A 21,830-nucleotide genomic window follows, 5' to 3' on the forward strand; every position below is an offset into this window, starting at 1 on the left:
ATACGTAAGATTTATTCAGTAGCCAGGAGCTTCTTCAGAAATTCCATCTATCTTGCATTTGTACTTCATTATAAAAATTCAAATAAGCAATTTCTGTTCAGTAAGATTTTTAAATAGGAATCCTATATTTTCCTAGGTGGGAAGAACTGGCCCACCTACTGAGCTTTCAAATAATCATCATCATCATCATCATAATTATCATAGCCCTAAAATATGCTTTCACATACATTTTCTCATTTAATTGTCAATAATCCCATGAGGCAGATAATGCATGAAATATAAATATTCAGCTTATGGATAAGACAACCAAAGCTGAACTGGCTAAGTGACGTGCCTAAGGTCACGCCCTAACAAATGGCATAAAAAGATCTTCAACCTGGGTTTTCAAGCTCAAAGTAAATACCATTACTTTCCACAGTTTGCACTGAACTATATCTCACTGTACTGAAGCCACAAATTAATTAAGTGAAGGAAGGCCGGAGTTTTAGAGGCAAAACAGGATAGAAATCGGGAGAACTGGCAGCAACCATGAAAAGGAAAGAGAGATGATAAAACTGTTCTTCCCTTAGGAGTCTGCAAAACCCAGGCCCTCACACTCTTTCTTATCTTAGCTCCCATATACTTCTTTCACTAGATGGTTTTCAGAAGTTTTTCGTGGTAACGGAAACAGATCTGACCATCCAAGGGTTGGAAAGAGAAGGCAGGTCTAACACTAAATAAGAAAACTTTAATAACAAGAAATCCCAAGTCACAATTCCATGTTAATCAGAAACTAATATGGGCCATTTGAAATGTATAGATGCACATGAGAGCCTTCAATAATATATTCAAGGGTTCTCTCAACTGGGTCCTTTGGGAATTTAAATTTCTATTTATTGGTAATGTGTGTGTTTATAGTCTTTCACGATAAATGAGAGAAACCCCATCAGCAGGAATTTGTTCTGGAATATCAAAGAAATGGGCAGGATGCCATGTCTTTGGCACACACTGGAAAACATTCAAGATCATCAGGGTATAAAATAAAAATAATGCTACAAAATGGAAAAACAACAACAGATGTACTATATTTGCCCTTTAAATCTTTAGATGTTTACCTTCTACACTGTCCCAAGTTGGACAGATGTCCAGGCATCAGATATCTGCTTTTAAGCTCTTCCTTATCTTGATATTTTACAACCCTCTTCCAATTTTTAAAGGCTCTGCTATCTGATTACACTCTGCAAGCTTTAACTTTCTAACATCTCCCTGTGGTTTAGATCAAAATGATGATAGATCCCTTTATGTTTAATGTGTTTTCATTTCACGCAGTTGGGATTTGCTTTAGATCTTTGCTCATACCACTAAATTTAGTTTTTAGGAATTTACCTCCCAGAATTAAGTATGTTGAGTTCATTTTAGTAACATTGTAGACCTAGGATACATCCAACGAAAACAAGAGCTGGTTCTTTGAAAAGATAAACAAAATTCACAAACCTTTAACCAGACTCATCAAGAAAAAAAAAGAGACAGGACCTCAATAAATGAAATTAAAAATGAAAGAGAAATAACAACTGACACCACATAGATACAATGGATTGTAAGAAAATACTATGATAAACTATATGCCAACAAAATGGACAACCTGAGTGAAATGAGTAAATTTCTAGAAAAATACAATCTTCCAAAACAATCAGGAAGAATCAGAAAATCTTAAAAGACCAATTACAACTAAAGAAATTGAAGCAGTAATAAAAAAAATAATAATAATAATACTCCCAGCAAACCAAAGTCCTGGACCCAACAGCTTCACAAGCAAATTTTACCAAGCATTCAAAGAAGCTAATAACTATCCTTCTCAAACTATTCCAACATATTTAAGAGGAGGGAACACTCCCAAGCTCATTTTATGAGGCTAGCATTATCCTAATTCCAACCCCAGGTAAAGATAATACAAAGAAAGAAAATTATAGGCCAATATCCCTGATGAATATAGATGCTAAAATCTTCAAGAAAATATTAGCAAACTGGATCCAGCAATACACTGAAAAGATCATACACCAGTGATGGTGAACCTGTGACACGCGTGTCAGAGGTGACACGTGAACTCATTTTTTTGGTTGATTTTTCTTGGTTAAATGGCATTTCAATATATAAAATAAATATCAAAAATATAAATCTTTGTTTTACTATGGCTGCAAATATCAAAAAATTTCTATACGTGACACGGCACCAGAGTTAAGTTAGGGTTTTTCAAAATGCTGACATGCCGAGCTCAAAAGGTTCGCCAGCACTGTCATACACCATGATGAAGTGGGATTCATTCCGGAGAGGCAAGATTGGTACAATATCCGCACATCAATAAACATGATACATGATACATCACATAAACAAAAAGAAGGGTAAAAACTACATGATCATATCAATAGATGCAGAAAAGGCACTTGATAAAATCCATACCCATTTATGATAAAAGTGCTAATTGAACTGGGAATACAGGGATCATACCTAAGCATAATAAAGGCCTATATGATGTTACATATCATGATAACATCATACTCAGTAGACAAAAACTAAAAGCATTTCCCTTAAGAACAGGAACAAGACAGGGATGTCCGCTTTTACCTCTCTTATTCAACACTAGAGGCCCAATGCACAAAATCTGTGCAAGGGGCTCAGCCCCTGCCACCACCGTGGTCACCTCTGCCTCAGCCCCTGCCACTGAGGCTTTGTCCAGAAGATCGTCCAGAAGGACACTTTTATTATTATAGATAGTACTGCACATCCTAGATCAGTGTTCTTAACCAGGGATACACTAAGAACCAAGTTCTAGACCCCAGGCCTACAGAATCAGAAATTCTGGTGGTAGGTCAGAAGATTCTAATTATCTCTCTCAACTGAAAACTGGTATAGACATTATCAGAATATCCATGGCACATTTCTAATCATTATCATTTACTTAGCATAGATTAGTTTGGACTTGGTAGTATTTAACAAAGGATTTTTCTGTTAGACAATTGGAGGTAAAACTATTGGGGTTAACCTCTGACATTCATGGCTTAGTATAAATTATTTCAACTACATTGCAACAAAATCTACAAATACAACACATCTAACCAAAAAGAGAATAATGTCATGGCAAGAAATGAAAGCAAGCCTTGAAGTGTAAAGTGATTTGACTTATAATACACATATATCTCTCTGACAGCCAGGATTCTGGAACATTAAAAATATGTTCTGATTAGAAGCTGCATATAACTGAATGCCCATTATGGCCCCTTGCTAAGGGATACTTCTTTGTTTTTGGCTTATTCTAAACTCCCCCCTCCCTAAAAACTTTACATGATAGGAGAGGCAACTAAAAGGGAGGCTAAATCCAGGTGCACTAATTTCTAAACAGTCTGCTCTACAAAAAAATAAACAAACAAACAAGTGCATCTGACCTCCTAGTTCATTTGGAAAATATTGAAACCCTATGAAAGTGACAGGAACACCATCCGTGCCCAGCACCTAAGTGTGACGCCTAGCCCCTTCCCAGGGCCCACAGGCACATGAAAAGCAGTCCCAGACCACTGAAGACACAACTGAAAGAAATACTACCTACCCCATCCCAGGTTTGAGCCACTGATTCATTAAGCTTGTGTTCTTTTCCCGTTTTTTTTTTTTTAAATTTAGAAAAGCCTAAAGAAGGAATTTAAATTATTTTGCAGGGTATCCTCTGTTCAAACAGACTTTCCTTCACAAAAATCATCATACTGAATTTCAAGAGAGACTGGTTTCTCACTAAACAAAGCTTGCTTATTCGTGTTTTCTTTCCACCGACCTGCTAGAGCCCATCAGGTACCTTCCCTCTGCTGACAAATTCGGTCTTGTTACATATCATGATTACCATGTGTCCTATACAAACCCCTTGAGCTGTGTCTTCACTCAGGGAAATGACCTGCTCAGAATGAGCCAATCAGAAATTCTGGCATTTTCACAGGATCCTTTAGAATTGTCTTTTACTCAAGGTTTTTTTTTTTCTGGGTGTTTATGAATAACATGCCCTATTACTTACCTAAAAATTATTTTCAAATAAATCATTATGACTATCTTCAATTTGCCTTTGGAGTCTGCCTATGTGACATTTCAAATCAAGAGGGTGAAAAATTGAAAACTCCTAATAAAGGCCTTTCCAAGGTCCTCAGAGAAGATCTTGCAATTCATTTCTTTTCTTGGATAGTTTAATAAAACCAAGACTCACTGGACAGGTGCCAGTGAGCCACAGGAATGTGAGTTTTCACTTAAAAATAATAATAAAATTCAATGCAAGTCACTAATGCAGGTTCAGGATGTCCTAGACTTCCTGTCCATCACTTGTGTAAATTTGGTGTCATGCAGGGAAGGTAATCAAAAATAAGGAAGGCTTATGTAGAGAATATCAGAGTAAAGCGTTTAAGTGTAAACTTACAAGAAAATATTTTTTTATTAAAACAATACATCACTTACCTAATATACACACTTACGTAAAATACATGCTCATGGAAATTAAAAGTTATAAATGTTCTTTCTTTTCTGAAATAATTCTTCAAGCATTTTCTAATACATTATTGTAAATCTTTAAAAACTGCCTTATACATGTTAAAAAATGACTCTAAAGAGTCAGAGACCTCTTGTCCATTTACAAAATAAAATGTCACACTTTCAACGTTACAAAGTTGTGAAAACCTTTTTTTTAAATATCAAGGCCGCTTTCGCTGGTTTGGCTCAGTGGACAGAGTGTCGGTCTGCGGACCAAAGGGTCCTACATTTGATTCTGGTTAAGGGTACATACCTCGGTTGCAGGCTCCTCCCAGGCCCAGGCCCTGGTCAGGATGTGTGGAAGAGGCAACCCATCAATGTGTTTCTCTCACATTGATATTTCTCTCTGTCTTTCCCTTTCTCTTCCACTCTCTATGGAAATCAATGGGAAAATATCCTCGGGTGTGCAGGAGGCAGCTGATCAATGATTCTCATCATTGATGTTTCTGTCTCTCTCTCCCTCTCCCTTCCTCTCTGAAATATATATATCAAGGCATTTCCATATTTCCTAAAAGATTTACCATTAAATCATAAGTTATTCAAATGAAAAGACCAGGAAGTAGAGAGTATATCGGTTAAAACACAATGAATAATGAGGACAGCTCATATTGCCTCCTCAAACCAATTCTCCCTCCTCCCTCCACTAGTAAAATCAAGCACAGACACCAAATCAAATCTTCTTCCTCTTTCCACCACCTCAACAGCAGCTCTATTCCAACATGGTGGAATAAGCCTAATTGTATTCATAATCTGGACACCCCTAGTTCCCAGTCCACATCTCTAGTCTTGACGTTTTCCCTGAAAATAAATGTCAAGGTTCCACCTGCCCGGCAGGCATCACCATACAGATGTCCCAACACACCTTCAAAGTCCTCATGACCTAAACAAACATACCTCAGCTCCAAACCCAATGCTGCTCCTTGCTCCATGTGCCTGGGCTTTGTTAATGCATCAGTCACACAGTGAGCTCTGAGGCAATCATTTAAGACTCAGATGGAGCAAATTATCTCTCTAAGCCTGTTTCCTTTCCTGTAAAAGCCGACAATGACCTACTTTAGATGGTTGTTAGGGGATTAAATAACATAATGATAAAGTAGATACTTTATCATTAGATATTCCCCTTCCTCATACTGTGTATTTAAGCACTTCTCAAGGCCTATCAACTCTGCCAACCAAGTGTCTCTAAAATCTTTCCCCTATTTTCTATTTCCTCCATCAAAGTTCTGGTCTGACCACTCAGCATTTCTAACCTAAACAATTGCAAAACTCTTGGACTAGTCACCTGTTCCCTTCTCTCTCTAAACCTGCTTGCCTATAAGCTTCACAAGATAGGAATATAACAGGTCTTATTCCTTTTCCATTTCCCCCAAATAAGCACATTGCCTGGCAGAAAATAGGTTGGCAATGCTGACTGGCTCCCAATTCATCATCCAGACACAATGAAGCCATGCTCTAAGAAAAAGTTCAATTACACAGCTGGTGTGGCTCAGTGGTTGAGCATTGGCCTATGAACCAGAAGGTCACGGTTCAATTCCCAGTCAGGGCACATGCCCTGTATGGGGGGAAGCACAAGAGGCAGTTGAGCAATGATTCTCTCTCATCATTGATGTTTCTATCTCTCTTTCCCTCTCCCTTCTCTGAAATCAACAAAAATACATTTTTTAAAAATTAAAACCTCAATCCCTTCAGCATTGAAGGAAGTCTTTTGCATACTGACTCATCACCAACTTATTCTCAAGGTCCCCAAATTCCTCTATTTCTCCTCCTAGAATCCAATATAGTATATAAATATGGCGGCACTAAGCCAAATAAGTAGCAAACAAAAAGTTTATTCGGCATAGGCAGAAAATCATAAAATCTGTTAATAACAATAAGTAAATAGTAAGTAGAGCAGTGATGGTGAACCTTTTGAGCTCGGCATGTCAGCATTTTGAAAAACCCTAACTTAACTCTGGTGCCGTGTCACATATAGAAATTTTTTGATATTTGCAACCATAGTAAAACAAAGATTTATATTTTTGATATTTATTTTATATATTTAAATGCCATTTAACAAAGAAAAATCAACCCAAAAAATGAGTTCGTGTGTCACAGGTTCGCCATCACTGAAGTAGAGCATGTATATTTTAAACATAGAAAGAAAGGTATGGAAGAACCAAGAGATAACTAATTTTCAGTATATATTAAGTATACATGAGGCACCTGGGTTCTAAATATTCATCATGCACTAATCTACAAGATATAGTAAATATTCATGAGTACTCAATATTCATGAGGCTTTAATTTGGCCACTCATCCACTGGTGACACACATTCTGGCCCCATGTGTCCTTTGCCCAAGAAACACAAAGTCTCTACTATTCAGCAGGTGTATTGGTGAGCTGCAGCTATGGCCAGGCCCACTGTCCTTGCATCTCTCTGATACAGTATGTGCCATTACCCCAACGTCCCTTCTGTATTTGGTTCTTCTTGAACTTCCACTCTGGTCTCCCAACCACACTAATTTGCAGGAAGGGCTGATGCAACAGAAGGAGACACATAGGACCATTGCTTACCCCCAGATTCAGTCAAGGTGGTCATTCCACACACTTTTACCCTGTCCTAAGTGTGTGAACCTACCTCATCTCTTTCCCCTTGCTTCTTGCGATGTATTTGAAAGCATTTTAATGCATCATGTGATTGATGCATTTTAATCTGGCCCAAGAGGCTTCTGTTCTGTGGTCTCTGGAAAGCCCATATGCATGCTTCTTGGAGGCCACCATTGCACCAAGGTAATATCCCACACTATACTCTGGCTGCTTTGTAGGAGGAGCAGAAATGGAATCAGAGAGATCTATTAGGCACCTATTCCATTATTCTAATCAAGAAATAAGATTATCCAGGGTTATAATGGTAGCAAAGGGGACAGAGAAACATGAACAGATTCAAGAAATGTTTTGCTATGAGAATAAAGAACAAAGATGGTGGAGTAAACAACAGGAAAAGTAAATGAAGCAGAGACCATAGTCAGAGACGGCAATTTCAGAGCCTAAGCTATTAGAGATGGCGATGCTCAGAAAGACAAAGAGATAATAATAGACCCAAGAATCACAGTTTGTCAGAGATCAAAGGGGCCCTGGAAGGTCATCGACACCAAACACCAAACAAACATGTGACTCCCTTCCTACACCTCTACTAACTGTCAGTGAAAAATAACCCCTAACTTGCTCCCAGGACCATCCATCTAGACCCGTGGTTGGCAAACTGCGGCTCGCGAGCCACATGCGGCTCTTTGGCCCCTTGAGTGTGGCTCTTCATAGGCCTTAGGAGTACCCTAATTAAGTTAATAACAATGCACCTACCTACATAGTTTAAGTTTAAAAAATTTGGCTCTCAAAAGAAATTTCAATCGTTGTACTGTTGATATTTGGCTCTGTTGACTAATGAGTTTGCCGACCACTGATCTATACCAATGACCAAAACAAATATGTGACTCCCTTCTCCTCCACCCAACCCTGACTCTGCTCATCCAGAACCATCCAATACAACTTCTGGCAGGTCTCTTTCAGAAAATTATTCCTCTTACTGAACTGGATTCTGACCTATTAGGTCCTGTACTTGAGGATACAGAAAATTAGGTCACCCCTCTTCCACATGATATCCCTTTAGATTTCTGAAGACATTTATCAGGCACACCTAAGTATTCCCTTTACAGATTTTCCATTTCCATAATTTGCCTTACATATGACAATTTTCAGTTCTTGTACCATCACGGTTGCTATACACTGAAGGCATAAAGCACTCAGCATTGTCCCGCATGATTGACTAATAGCATAAACAGAAGAAATCAGTCACTTCCCTTGATCTCTGCCATGCTTCTAATAATGCCACCCAGAATTAGTTTCTCAGGTGGCCACATCACAGAGTTAATGCTTGTCTGGTAGAAGTAGAGTATGCATAAAGATGACTGCCTTACATGGGGTGAAAGAACAATAACCCTCTGTCGAAGTATCATCAAAGTCTGTAGTGAACGGGTATGAGGATGAAAGGGTGGTTGAAGCAAATGGCGATAAATTCAAGAAAAGAGTGAAGACCGATCTGGAAGTGGCAGTAGAAAACCATCTTCTCTCTTCCCTTGAGAGTGTTGTGAAGGAAGTAATATGATCATAGCAAAAAGACCAAAATATCTGAAGAAAAAAAGTCAGACATGGGAGAGTTTGCTCATACTAGAACATCACCTGAAAGGATACAAGTATGTCACAGAAGAGTGAGAGAAATGGCCAATGTTGAGGTAGGGGGCAAGAAATCTGATAAGTCACTACTAGTAAATACAAGCTAATAGCATGTGTATATTCACCGTGGCCAACAAGTTAGACACATGAAAAGTAGCATGGGGTCTTTTTTTTTTTTTTTTTTTTTTTGTTAATCCTCACCCAAGGACATTTTTCCATTGATTTTTAGAGAGAGTGGAAGGGAGAGGGAGAAGACAGAAACAAAGAAACATTGATGTGAGAGAGATACATCAATTGGTTGCTTCCTGCACTCACCCTGACCAGGACTGGAGAGCAAGCCTGCAACCAAGGTACTTGCCCTGGAGGGGAATTGAACCGGGGATCCTTTAACACTCTATCCACTGAGCCAAACCAGCTAGGGCAGCATGAGGTCTTTTTAAAAAGCTAGAGAAAGATAGTATATAAAAGCAGAAGTTACAAAATAAAGAACTATAACACTGCTTTAAATAGATACCTTGAGGCAGTCCGCTATTTTCTACAAATGGTTCAATTACTTCAATTGTGTCATCTTCAGGGTAGAAGTAGATTTTATACCGTCTTATTCTATAGGCTTCTTGCCTTTTATCATCCATTTCAGCTTCTTCATATGCATCAAAAGCTAATACCTGTTAGAATCATAAATTAGAAACTAAGAAATAAAAAAACAGCAAATTTAAAATCAATAAAGCTACTTACTGTCCATATCCTTTTTGTTACTGTAAAGAAAAAAAGTTGAGGCTATTTTGCAAAAAGATATTCTACACATGAGCTATGATAATGAATATATAATCCAGATTTCAGTATATAAAGATTATTTTATATTTTCATCACCATCTGGTTTGAATGAGGAAATGATATTAAAGAAATAAGTCCATCATTCATCTCTACCATAAATTGAACTGTCTGTCTTTGTAATTTCACAGTGGGATTCTATATGTATGTGTTATAGACAAAATAATATTCTTTCTCACAAGATGAATATGTTTTGTCATTTTTTCCCATTAAAAATAACATAAAACTACCTTGGATCTAGGGTAAAATTACCCTGACTTCTGGTCCTACTGATTTCTTGCCTTGAGATCAATGAAAACAGGCATATCTGAAATTCTAGTGTACCAGAGACCCCCGCCTTACACTTCTTCAGGAACCTCAAAGAACCCAGCTCAATGCCAGAACCCAGCTCAATGCCAGACCCTGTCTCATCTCACATTCAGTTATGTGTTTGGGTGGATGGGACACTCAGCTAGGAAAGGTAGATTATAAAGTAGTTAGTACAAATCAGAGATAATAAAAAATACCCTTGAATATCCTTAACCACTGAAAATTGTGCCTCATTCAGTAATACAACACAGCCCAATTTTCTCCCATGTTGAATGAAGCAAAGGCCTCTTCTTGAAGAGCAGTTGAAATAGCTTCCTTAGGCTTAGGTGCCATGTTGTATGAGGGGAGGGGAGGATCTTTAATGATTGGAATAATTGTCAACATGGTGAGATGCTCACATGCTGAGAAAAACATGGTAATTGAGGATAACGAAGAGAACAGTAGATTTAGGCTACCATTTACTCTTTACCTGGGGCACAGGCTACTTGAAAGCTCCATTTTAATATTCCCTTTGCTCCCATTTTTGACCAATTTTTATCATTAAAGTTGCAAAATTTAAATATGCATATGGTGTAACATCAGGGTAATTCAACATGGACAATATAATAGATATGAGTGCGTCTGTTTGGGTGGTCAGTTATCCTAATTAGGAAGATATGCTTTGGGAGTGTTCAGCAAATTTCTATCAGAAGCCTACACTTTAGAAGGAGCTGATAAAATGTGTCAGTAGTTTATCTCTGATCAACACAGGAAGCTTGGTTAATTACCATAATGGATTATAGAAGTGAGTTTTAGTTAGTGAAATAATTATATTCAAAATGAAAAAAAAAAATAAGTTACCAATATTGACTAGGCACTGTCTTTACCAGTTCAGGTTCTAAAAATCTAGTAAGCCCAGAGATCTATATCCTTCAAATGGCACCTTTGGCTTTATTCCAAAATGGCCCCATGTTCAGCTGCTTTCTTGGGGAATTCATCTGGCATGATCCCATTTAGAAGTTAGCTAAACTCACGACTAGAATATTATCATATTTATGCTGAGTGAATATTTCTGGTAAGATGCTATTGGATGGATACAGGGTTTCCTTCTGGGGTGATTAAAATGTCTTGGAACTATGTCCTACCCAGTTTTGCTCAGTGGTAGAGCATTGGCCTGTGGACTGAAGGGTCCCAGGTTCGATTCCAGGTCAGTGCACATGCCCAGGTTGCCAGCTCGATCCCCAGGAGGAGACATGCAGGAGGCAGCCAATCAATGATTCTCTCTCATCATTGATGTTTCTATCTTTCCTTCTCCCTTCCTCTCTGAAATCAATAAAAATATATTTTTAAAAAATAAAATATCTTGAAACTAGAAAGATGTGATAGTTGTACAACACTGTGGATATACTAGATGCCACTGAATTGTACACTTTAAAAGACTTGCCAAACCAGTTTGGCTCAGTGTATAGAGCGTCGGCCTGCGGACTGAAGGGTCCCAGGTTCGATTCCGGTCAAGGGCATGTACCTGGGTTGCGGGCACATCCCCAGTAGGAGGTGTGCAGGAGGCAGCTGGTCGATGTTTCTCTCTCATTGATGTTTCTAGCTCTCTATCCCTCTCCCTTCTTCTCTGTAAAAAATCAATAAAATATATTAAAAAATAAAAATAAAAGACTAATGATTTACTTATGTTATATAAATTTTACCTCAATTTTGGGGCAAGTGGGCAGGGGTTTGCTATAAGGAGTCAATGGGAGAGAAAAGGGAACATATGTAGTACTTTCAAATATAAAAATTTTAAATAAATAAATAAAAATTAAAAATTATATTGGACACCAAGCTGTGTTGAACATGTTAAAATGGTAAATTTTATGTTGCAGGAATTATATCTCAGTAAGAAAAAGTAAGGGGTGATAAGATGTTGCTGGAACACCTAAAAGGACAACAGAGCTGGGGTTTTATTAAGTTTTCAGTAAAGGTAGTAAGGGAGAACAGAAAATGTGCTTCCTCCCCCGCCCCTCCCCGCCCCCCCAAATGTGCCACTTCGGCAAGTGGGTTATTTCAAGCTGAAGACAATAGGGGCCCAACAGACTCAGGAAGAACTTGTACTTCCCACTTAACTACCTAAAAGAATTTAGATAAGGGCCCTGTGCCAGGAAGAGAGCTATTATCAGAGAAAACTTTTTAAATCAGAAAGATTTATCTGCATGGCATGGCAAACATTTGTTTACCAAACATTTGCTCTGCCCAACTTCCTGTGAATTGTTCTACTCTCCTTTGAAGCCCAGAGCCGTAACCTCTTCTCCTTAGTTCAAGGTGGATGTAAGCCTCAATTTCCTGACTACCAGGAAGTCTCATATTTTTATGGGGCTACCATATATACAAAATTTGTTTTCCTCCTGTTAGTCTGTCTTAAGTCAGTTTAACTACTAGACTAGCCAAAGAACCTAGAAAGGAAGAAGGGAAAAGTTTTCCATCCCTATAGTAGTATTCAATCTGAAACTTATCTTTTGGTAATTGGGTCGGAAAGTGTAGAGAAAATATTCATAGCTCTCACCTACTTTTATGTATTGAATATACATTTATTAACGACCTGAAATGTAGTTATCCTATATAATAAAAGGCTAATATGCAAATAGACCGAACTGTGGAACAACTGAAAAACTGGTCGCTATGATGTGCACTGACCACCAGAGGGCACACGCAGAACATAGCCGGCATCAGCTGCATCGGGATGGTGGAGCAGGTGAGCAGGGGCGCCAGACCAAGGCAGGGTGCCAGTCGTTATCATCGGGGCGAGCCTCTGGTGGTTACTGAAAATTCTTTGTTCCTGTGCACCGCAGTACCGCCTGGCACCCACACCTGCTGCCAGCACTGGCCCCACTCACACCCGCTGCTGGCACGCAGCGCCAGCTCCAATCTGTCAGCACTGTCAGTGAGTGCGAGCAGCGACTGCCTGCCTGATCGCTCCTCAGGGCTTCTCCACCTCCCCCTGCTCCTGAGGGGCAATCGGGGCCAGCAGCCACCTCTCGCACCCGCTGCCAGCGCTGGATCTGCTTGCACCTGTTTGCACCCGCTGACGGCGCTGGCCCCAATCGCTCTGCAACATCAGCAGGTGCGAGCGGCACCGTCAGTGTGTGGGAGTGGCAGCGGCAGACAGGGGACCGGGGCCGTGGCAGGGTAGGGCAGGGGCAAGGAGGATGGGCCGAGACCCACCCCTGTGCCCACCACAGCCTCGCAGCCCACAGTCCCTTTCAAGGTGCACAAATTCATGCACTGGGCCCCTAGTGAATATATATTTATGAAGGATATACTGATATATATTTATTATATATATTTATGAATGACCAAACTGATATATATTGATGAATGACCAAACTGGCATAGAGCAATTGACAACACTGTCATGTATGTAATCACTAAGTATTCAGCAATCTAATGCTGAATTAAAAGTGAGTAAAGGATGCCAAATGGAAATAAAGAGGAAAAAAATTCATCATTTTAGACCGGGCTTCAATATTTCTAGAAGAGGGATAAACTGATAGTTCATGCTCTGGTCCCTTGAGAATACAGGGCTGCAGAACTCCACCATGAAAGTGAAGGGGAACACACTCTGTCACCTCAAAATATGCCTACTTGGCATGAGGATTATTTTGGCTGGTTATTTTTAAGAAACTGCAGACACAGGGGAAGCTCTGAAAACTGAGTAAAAGTTACCCTTTTGTAAGAAACATTTACATGTATAAGGAAAATCTCCATGTGCAAGGATGTTCCCACTGTACCAGTTAGAGAATGACTCAAAGTCTTTAGAAACTTTTAGCAATGCAGAGGCAAGGACTTAAATCTGCCTAACAACCTTACCCTTGTTGACTGTGCCTTTCCAGATAACCTGCTATCACTGGCCTTCCCCTTCCCACCACACCTTATGTTCTTAGCTAGAGATGATATTGAAGGTGTTGGTTTGCACCATTACTGGGAGTTGTGTGGTTTTCCTGGGGTCTCTGCCATGTATACAGGTGGCGGCCATTGCTGACAGAGGCCTCGGGTGCACTCTGCATTTCAGGAAAAGACACAGACTGAGATTTCAACCTCCTGTACTATTTATTTCCTTGCATGCTTACACCCTCTGAGTCAACCACTGCAAGGATGTTCCTGGTTCTATCTTTTCACCAATGAACTGACACCTGCCCCAACCTGCATAAAACGGACGGAATTGGGAACTTGGGCAGAACCTTTCTCTCTGAAAGGCAGCAACACTCTCTATAAAAGGTGGCCTCCCTTTTGTCTCAGTGGAACACAAATTAGGTTGCTACCTGAATCTGTGTCTCCCAGGCTACAGCTCTTTTTGTTCCAATAAGTGCTTTCTTTTATTTGTTACACTATAAAATTAATTCTGGTTTACATAATTATTGTGCTGAGAATAAATTGAAAAATACAAGTATTGATTCTAATAAAAAAATTTAAATATATTCTTATTGATTTCAGAGAGAAAGGGAGAGGGGGGGGAGAGAGAGAGAGAGAGAGAGAGAGAGAGAGAGAGAGAGAGAGAGAGAACCACCCACGATGAGAGAGAATCATTGATCCGCTGCCTCCTCCACATCCCACACTGGGGATCAAGCCCACAACTACTAAGCCACGCAGGCTGGGCTAAAATGTTTTAAACGTACCAACCTACAAAATACAGGCAAATCTATAAATCTTGGGTAAATTATTTTATTTAGATTATTACATAAGAGAACTTAGAGTTAAAGATAGTTAACTTAGCTCAGCCAGCATGGCGCAGTGGTTGAGCATTGACCTATGAACCAGGAGTTCACTGTTCAAATCCCGGTCAGGCACATGCCAGGGTTGTGGGCTCAATCCCCAGTGATTCTTTCTCATCATTGATGTTTCTATCCCTCTCTGCATCTCCCTTCCTCTCTGAAATTTATATATATATATATATATATATATATATATATATATATATATATATATATATGATAGTTAACTTTGTTAAATGTGCTAACAGCAATTCTCGGCCTTGACTTCACATTAGGAACTTAAAAATAAAAACTAAAGCAGAGCCAAGCCTAAATATATTATATCAGAATCTTGGGGTGGGTGAGAGTGGCATTAGTATTTTTTAAAGTTCCCCAAGTAATTCTGAAATTCAGTCAGAGTTTTGAACCAGTGAGCAATGAACAGAACAAAAATTTTTGAAAGTGCAAAAATGTGTCATAAGGAAAACAAGCAGAAAGCAAAAAGGATAAAAGCACAAATAGATGAATTTGAAAGAAGAAAAACAACTGCAACAAATAAATCCAAGTTTTTTAAATAAATGAAATAGATCAGATTCTAACAAAGATGATCAAGAAAGAATATAAACAATGAAATAATGAAATAGTACATGACATATAGACGCAACAAAATAAATAAATTATCTTATGATAAATTATACAAGCCTTTATGAAAGATAAATTTAAAGCCACAATTAAAGAGATGATATTTCTGTAAGAATTGTGAACTATCAAAACACATGAATAAACTAATAACCAAATAAAATGTGAAAAAAATTACCCAAATAGTTGCCCCAACAAAGGCTCCAACCAATATGATTCACTAATGGATTCTTTCAAACTTTCAAGAAAAAGAAAATTTCCACAACATTATGTAACTCCCCCAGGATACCAAAAATGATAAGATAGCATGAAGGTGAACTGCAGTGCCTGATAGTCTTACCATTAAAAAGGGGGGGGGGGAGAGACTGTGGAGCAAGCCAAGGTTGAGAACTACTGCTTCAGAGCAATTTCACTAAGTATGATTTATAGAGCAAAGATTCTAACTAAAATATAAGCAAACAGAATTCAAGTCCATCACAGTTATAAGCCACCCACACACAAAAAGCATTTTCCTCACAGATTTAAAAATGTGTACAAATTAATAAAATAAGGGCAAATATAGTAGTGTGTCAATAAATAAAAGTATTCACTGTAAGAAATTATCAGGTAAGGCAAATTAAAAGAACAGTGAGTCACTGGTTTTGTTTGTTTCTCCTATTAAGTGTACCTGGTAGGATTACTGGATGGGATGTTAAATTATTACAATTCTTCTGGCGCCATGTGGTGCTCTGAGGAGACATTTTAAAATTCCTATACTTCTCAGGAACTTTATTTCTGGGTATAAAGCCCAAAGAAGAAAAGAAAAATATGGAAAAACATTTGCAAAGATGTTCTTTGCAGCATTTACTTTTGTTAGAGAGAAAAAACTAGAGTGAGGGAACTTAAAGGGTTAACCAAAATGAAGTGTCTGGTGAATTATGGCATATCTACGTACTCTTGGATTATGAGTAAAGCACTAGAATGATTTTTTTAAACTATGCAGAAATAGAATCCCCCCCCCCAAAAAAAGAAAGAAAACTATGCAGCAATACAAAAAATATTTAGGTTATGTAGAAATGTTGATTGAGTGGGAAAAAAACGGGATTGAAAGTGGTAGCATACTACAAAGACTATGGTTTTGAAAGCACGTATATTTAAAATGTTTTTAAAACTGTAACTATGGTTTTTGAAAAGAATATGGGGGGAAAGGAAACGAAAGGCAAACAATGGCAGCTCCAGGGTTAGACTGACCTGAGGGAAGTCGGAAGGGTTCCTTGCAAACCTCTCCCTGCCATACTCTCCCCTCCCCCACCCCACTCCTGCACTGACTTCCTTCACTTCCGCCCCGACTCCCCCCATTTTTCCCCACCCCGGCCACCGTCCCCTTGGTTGAGGGGAGTGCTTCCGGCCACCACCACCACCCTCCCTTGGTTGATGGGAGTGCTTCCGGCCACCGCCACTCCCCCCCTCGGTTGACTCGAGTGCTTCCGGCCACCGCCACCATCCCCCCTCGGTTGACTCGAGTGCTTCCGGCCACCGCCACTCCCACCCTTGGTTGATGGGAGTGCTTCCGGCCACCGCCACCCTCCCCCTTGGTTGACGGGAGTGCTTCCTGTGGAAAGGACTGGTGGGTGGGACTAGCTGCACTCTACTCCCTCACCCCTCCCTTCGGGAACTAGATTCGGCAGTGTTGTCCTTCACAACATTGATGGCGTGAACCTCTAAGCCCAGTTCAAGAGTGCCCTGTGTGTGGTCTATAAGGCACCTTGCAGTCTTTTCAAGGGCTTCAACATTTCAGAAAGGCCTTCTATTTCAAACCACATGGAGCTTTAGACCCACCCCTCCCTTCCCCACCCCCAGCTCATCCCCACCCCCATCCCCAACCGGAAGTGCCTTAATGTCCCGGAAGTGCTTGGAAGTGCTATGACATACCGGAAGAAGAAAGTTCTTAGTCATCGCGGAGGCGCATGGAGGGCACGGAGGCGCATCGAGGGCTTGGACGCCATACTGAGCCTTCGGTAAATCCGCCTTGAGACTTCTCCTGAGCACTAAATCACAAATTCAGTGCGAGGCCTTTGACATTTCTAGAACACTGAGAACTGTGATGGGCAGGTGAAAGAAAGCGGACCGCCGTTGCCTCAGACGGGTGCAAAGTCAAGTACCACAGGAACGGCACAGAGGTAGGGTCCCCAAGCAAACGCAAATGACTCTGGGAGCCCAGCGACGTGGCCCCCTCCAGCTGGCCACCTCATAGCTCTGCCTCACAGTCAGGAGAGGCTAGCAGCCCTGAGTGTCTGAAAGCCCAAAGGAGGACCTTGTGACCTTCAAGCCGAGGTTTTTCCAGGGGCTTATCCTGCCAGGAAAATTCCTCCTATTCCTCAGGCCCAGACGTGGGGGGAGCGGCCTCCAAAGACTGCCTAATTCAGAGCACTTTGGGTTCCTTCTGTCTGGAACCCCCTCTGTGCCCCCCACCCACCCACCCCTTACGCTCTATCCGCTACGGGCTCTGCCCTGCCGGTGCCTTTCTAGGAGCGCTATCCGCTACGGGCTCTGCCCTGCCGGCGCCTTTCTAGGAAAAATGGCTTCTCAAGACGATGCCTACAGCTTTAAAGCTAATTCCAAATGCAGTTCCTCTAAGTCTGTGAACTCTGAATTAGCAGCCAAAGCTGAGAGTCAAAATGGCGACAGTGAGCAACCAAACAAGGCTTGGAGAAAGCACGGTAGACGGCAATACCATGGCTCTTTGCTGACCTATGGGTTAGCTATTCAGAGCACCTTGGTAAAATCAGTACCAAAAGGAAAGGAAGAGGCTGCCACTAGTACCAAACCGAGCACTAGAGAGCATCCCAATCCTGGTGAAAGACCAGCTAGTGCTGTCACCTCTGTTCTTCAGAAAAAGAAAATGTCAGGGCCAGAGGTCAAGGAAAAGATGGCGATCAATGCCAGCAGCTCTCATGACAGCAAAATGTTTCTATATCCTCAGGAGAAGTCCAGTGAGAAGCCACTTGGTGACTCCAGAGTAGTCACTTTTGAAAAAGGCTCTACAGCCTTAAAATTTATGGGCAAAAGTGACTCCCATTCAGAAATCCAAACGCAGAATGAAAGGGGTGTAGTGATTAAGCACCCCTCTTCAGAAAGAGGCTGCTCTAATGGGAATGGCATTTCTATAGTCCAATTCTCTCAGGAGGGGCAAGGCTCACTGAGTCTCTCAAAAATTTCAGAGCCTTCATCCTTCCCCACTGACGATGCCATGTCCCAGTCTCCTTGGTACAGTGGTCCTTTACATAACTATGCCAGCTACTGGCCCAGCAGTCCAGAGCCTTCTCACTATCCCTCCCTGGGCAGCAGCAGCAATAATACATCCCGGGCTGGGCAGAGCAGCTGGAGCTTCTTAGGAAATCCTGCCTCCAGCCCTACAGTGTGCTTCCCAAACTGGTCCAGCAACCTGATGGAAGCAGGGGAAGATTACCCCCATGATTCTTACTCATTTCATTACTCCAGAAGTTCAGAAGCCATGGTGAGGGAGAAAGGAATATTCCAAGAGCAGGCACTATGTTCTGGGGAAAGATACGTATCTAGTTCCCTGGCAAGAAGTTACTGGGAGCAGAGCCTAATGGACGGTTTCATTGATACCCATTGTCACTTGGATATGCTGTATTCCAAGTTGTCTTTCAAAGGGACCTTTGCCAAGTTCCGAAAAATATATAGCCATTCCTTCCCTAAGGGATTCCAGGGCTGCATCTCTAATTTCTGTGATCCTCGCACCATCAAGGATGGCCCATGGGAGATGCTGTTGAATGAGGATCTGGTTTGGGGAGCCTTTGGCTGTCACCCCCATTTTGCACGTTACTACAATGATTATCTAGAGAGAAATATTTTGCAAAGCTTACGGCATCCCAAGGCTGTAGCTTTTGGGGAAATGGGCTTGGACTACTCTTACAAGTGCACAACACCTATCCCGCAGCAGCACAGGGTCTTCGAGAGGCAGCTGCAGCTGGCTGTGTCTCTCAGAAAGCCTCTGGTGATCCACTGCCGAGATGCTGACCACGATCTGCTGACCATCATGAAAAAGTGCGTGCCTCGGGACTACAAGGTCCATAGGCACTGCTTCACTAGCAGCTACTCAGTCATCGAGCCCCTGTTGGAATACTTCCCCAACATGTCTGTGGGCTTCACAGCAGTCCTGACTTACCCTTCTGCCTGGCAAGCCCGGGATGCTCTGAAAAGGATCCCCTTGCACAGAATTGTCGTGGAAACAGATGCACCCTACTTCCTTCCTCGTGGGGTTCCCAAAGGCCTTTGCCACTGCTCCCATCCAGGCATGGCCCTGCGTACAATTCAAGAGATGGCCAAAATCAAAGAGGAGCCACTCTACTACACCTTAGCCACCTTGCGGCAGAATACCGCTCGCCTCTACAGTCTGTAAGCAAAGAGGGCGCCGTCAGGAGTCTTCTGAAAAGGAGACCAACGAACTGACAACCTAGACTTGACTTGAACTCTGCCTGTAGCCCAGCTCAAGGATGTGTTCAGCAAGCCCACCGGCACAGAAAACAACAGGACATGATGGCTGCCTCAAAACCTCTTCTGAAGACTTCTGCTTCTGGCTGGTAGGATGCAGTACAATGGGACGGGAGGAGGGTTAAGAGGATCCCCCCTTGATTTTATCAAGGTTTTTGCTCCCAGCCAGATTGTGCCAGCAGAATCATTAAGGAAGAAGGACTTCTACTGGGTCTGAGTTCGCTAAGCCAAATTTCTGTTCTCTGCAGCCAGGGTTTTTGAGCAGTTGGTGAATAAAATCACCTTCTTACTTGTCTTTACAACATAAAAAAAGAAAGTGAGGAATGTCGAAGTTTGAAAGTGAGCTGGGTGATTTGTTCTGTTTATTCTGTAAATTTAGTTTTATAGGAGTTCTATAATCCATATGGTTTGTTGTTAAATTCATAAGTTCAGTGACTGTTCAACTTTCAATTTCTTATTTCTAAAGATAAACCAGCACTAGCATTTCATCTAAAAGGAAATTGATTTAGATGAAAATTGGTCAGTTAATAGTCATAATGTGCCAAGGGGAGCTGTGGAGGAGCTTGGAATGATGGAGGCCAAACTGGTTTTGAATCTGAACCGAATTCCCAAAAGTTGTATTAATTCCAAGTCTCTGCTAATAACCAGTATATAATAGCAACTGTTCACTCAAATTGCTCTGATTCTTAATGAGGCCCAAATATATATCATTTGGTTCTCAGCTCAAAAGCCTCCTCCACCGAGAAGCCCTCCCTGATTACCAATCTATAGTGTTCCTCTCACCTGAGAGGAAAAAAAAAATCCTTGGCTTATGGTTTTGATTTAATTACAGCACTTAACACTGAGATTGTCTTGTTAGTTTATTCATGTGTTCATTTGTTATTTTCCCCACTAGGTTGTAAGTTTATAAGCTTGTCAGTCTTGCACACACTGTACATATATACCTGATGTAAGAATAGTGCCTGGAACAGAGCAGGCAGTGAGCAAAGATTTCTTGAATTAACATGTGAATGACAGACTTCATTAACACTTGGGAGTTAATGACAATATTTGGATGAGGGGGCCGATATTACGAAGAGTAAACCATCATATTTCTAGCACCCTTCTTTAATTCAAAAGGCAAGGTGATGATTAAAGGCCACCTATATTCTCACTACATAAGATCCATGGAGGACTAAATGTCATTTATCTGGTCCTAACAAAGTGACATTACCAAGTGGGCATTTAAAAAATGGATGTGAATACATGGCTGCATGCATAAGAACACATTCAACAATATAAGGAGTATGTATACATAAGGTATTTTTCATTTCCAAAACTAAGACATTTTGGTATGGAGAAAGCACTTTGTACAGCACTTGGTGTGTCCACTCTCCCATTCGGGAGGTATCGGAGAGCATGAAGGCAGCCGGTGATTTAGAAATTCAATTTGCTGTTAGTGGTCCCTGGGCCATCAGTCAGCCTGGAGTCACAAGGCATCTCAGGCCCATTAACAGGCTCTCTGAACCTTGGCAGTCCTTTCGCTGCCGGTCAATATTTTGCTTGACTTGAATTTCAGAAAGGCAGCTGTTTCTACCTTTAAAGCTAAAAAGGAAGAAACTGCCCACTTTGTCTTGAGAGATGGGAGATGGAGGATTCTGTTGTTTCTTTTTTTTTTTCAGTTGGTGTTTATTCATATCTGACTTTAAAATTAGTACTTGTTTATTATAGATTTTTGAGACTACTAAAGAGCACAAAGTGGAAGAAAAAACCAGTCCATGCTCCTCCTACTTAGAGACAATCACTTTAACAACAGGAGTAGCACTTTGGTGGTTTCTCTGATATGATTGACTAATTCCAGCATTGTTTTTGAGTCAATTTTGCTAGTTAATACTCACTATAATATTCACTTCGCATCATAATTAGCATAGGTTGTACATCTTAGTGTATCTAAATTTGTGATTTAAATGGACTGCTTTGTGTATTTTTGTTTGCTTTCCTGAGCAAACAAGCTAGGAGTCTAATTCTGTTTGTTTTAAAGAATCAAGTCTTAGACTTCTTGTTCAAATCTATTCCTTTTACTGTTTTATACTATTTTGCCTTTAAGTTTG

General features: G+C 40.8%; 2 protein-coding genes across 2 annotated transcripts in view; one reads left to right on the forward strand and one right to left on the reverse strand.

Moving 5' to 3' along the window:
* The window catches only part of EFHC2 (EF-hand domain containing 2), a 103,697-nt gene that overhangs the window by 43,081 nt on the left and 38,786 nt on the right, over positions 1 to 21,830 (reverse strand). The window contains exon 3 of the mRNA XM_059679823.1: positions 9,261 to 9,411. Within this exon, the coding sequence (XP_059535806.1) occupies positions 9,261 to 9,411 (151 nt within the window). The remainder of the gene's footprint in view (positions 1 to 9,260; positions 9,412 to 21,830) is intronic.
* On the forward strand, positions 12,597 to 19,648 carry LOC132224127 (putative deoxyribonuclease TATDN2). The gene is made up of 4 exons (XM_059679228.1): positions 12,597 to 12,608; positions 17,083 to 17,240; positions 17,567 to 17,718; positions 17,796 to 19,648. The coding sequence occupies exons 1-4, from the start codon at positions 12,597 to 12,599 to the stop codon at positions 19,646 to 19,648; spliced, it is 2,175 nt and encodes a 724-aa protein (XP_059535211.1).

The sequence above is a fragment of the Myotis daubentonii genome, chromosome X, assembly GCF_963259705.1.
Source record: "Myotis daubentonii chromosome X, mMyoDau2.1, whole genome shotgun sequence".
NCBI classification, from domain to species: domain Eukaryota; kingdom Metazoa; phylum Chordata; class Mammalia; order Chiroptera; family Vespertilionidae; genus Myotis; species Myotis daubentonii.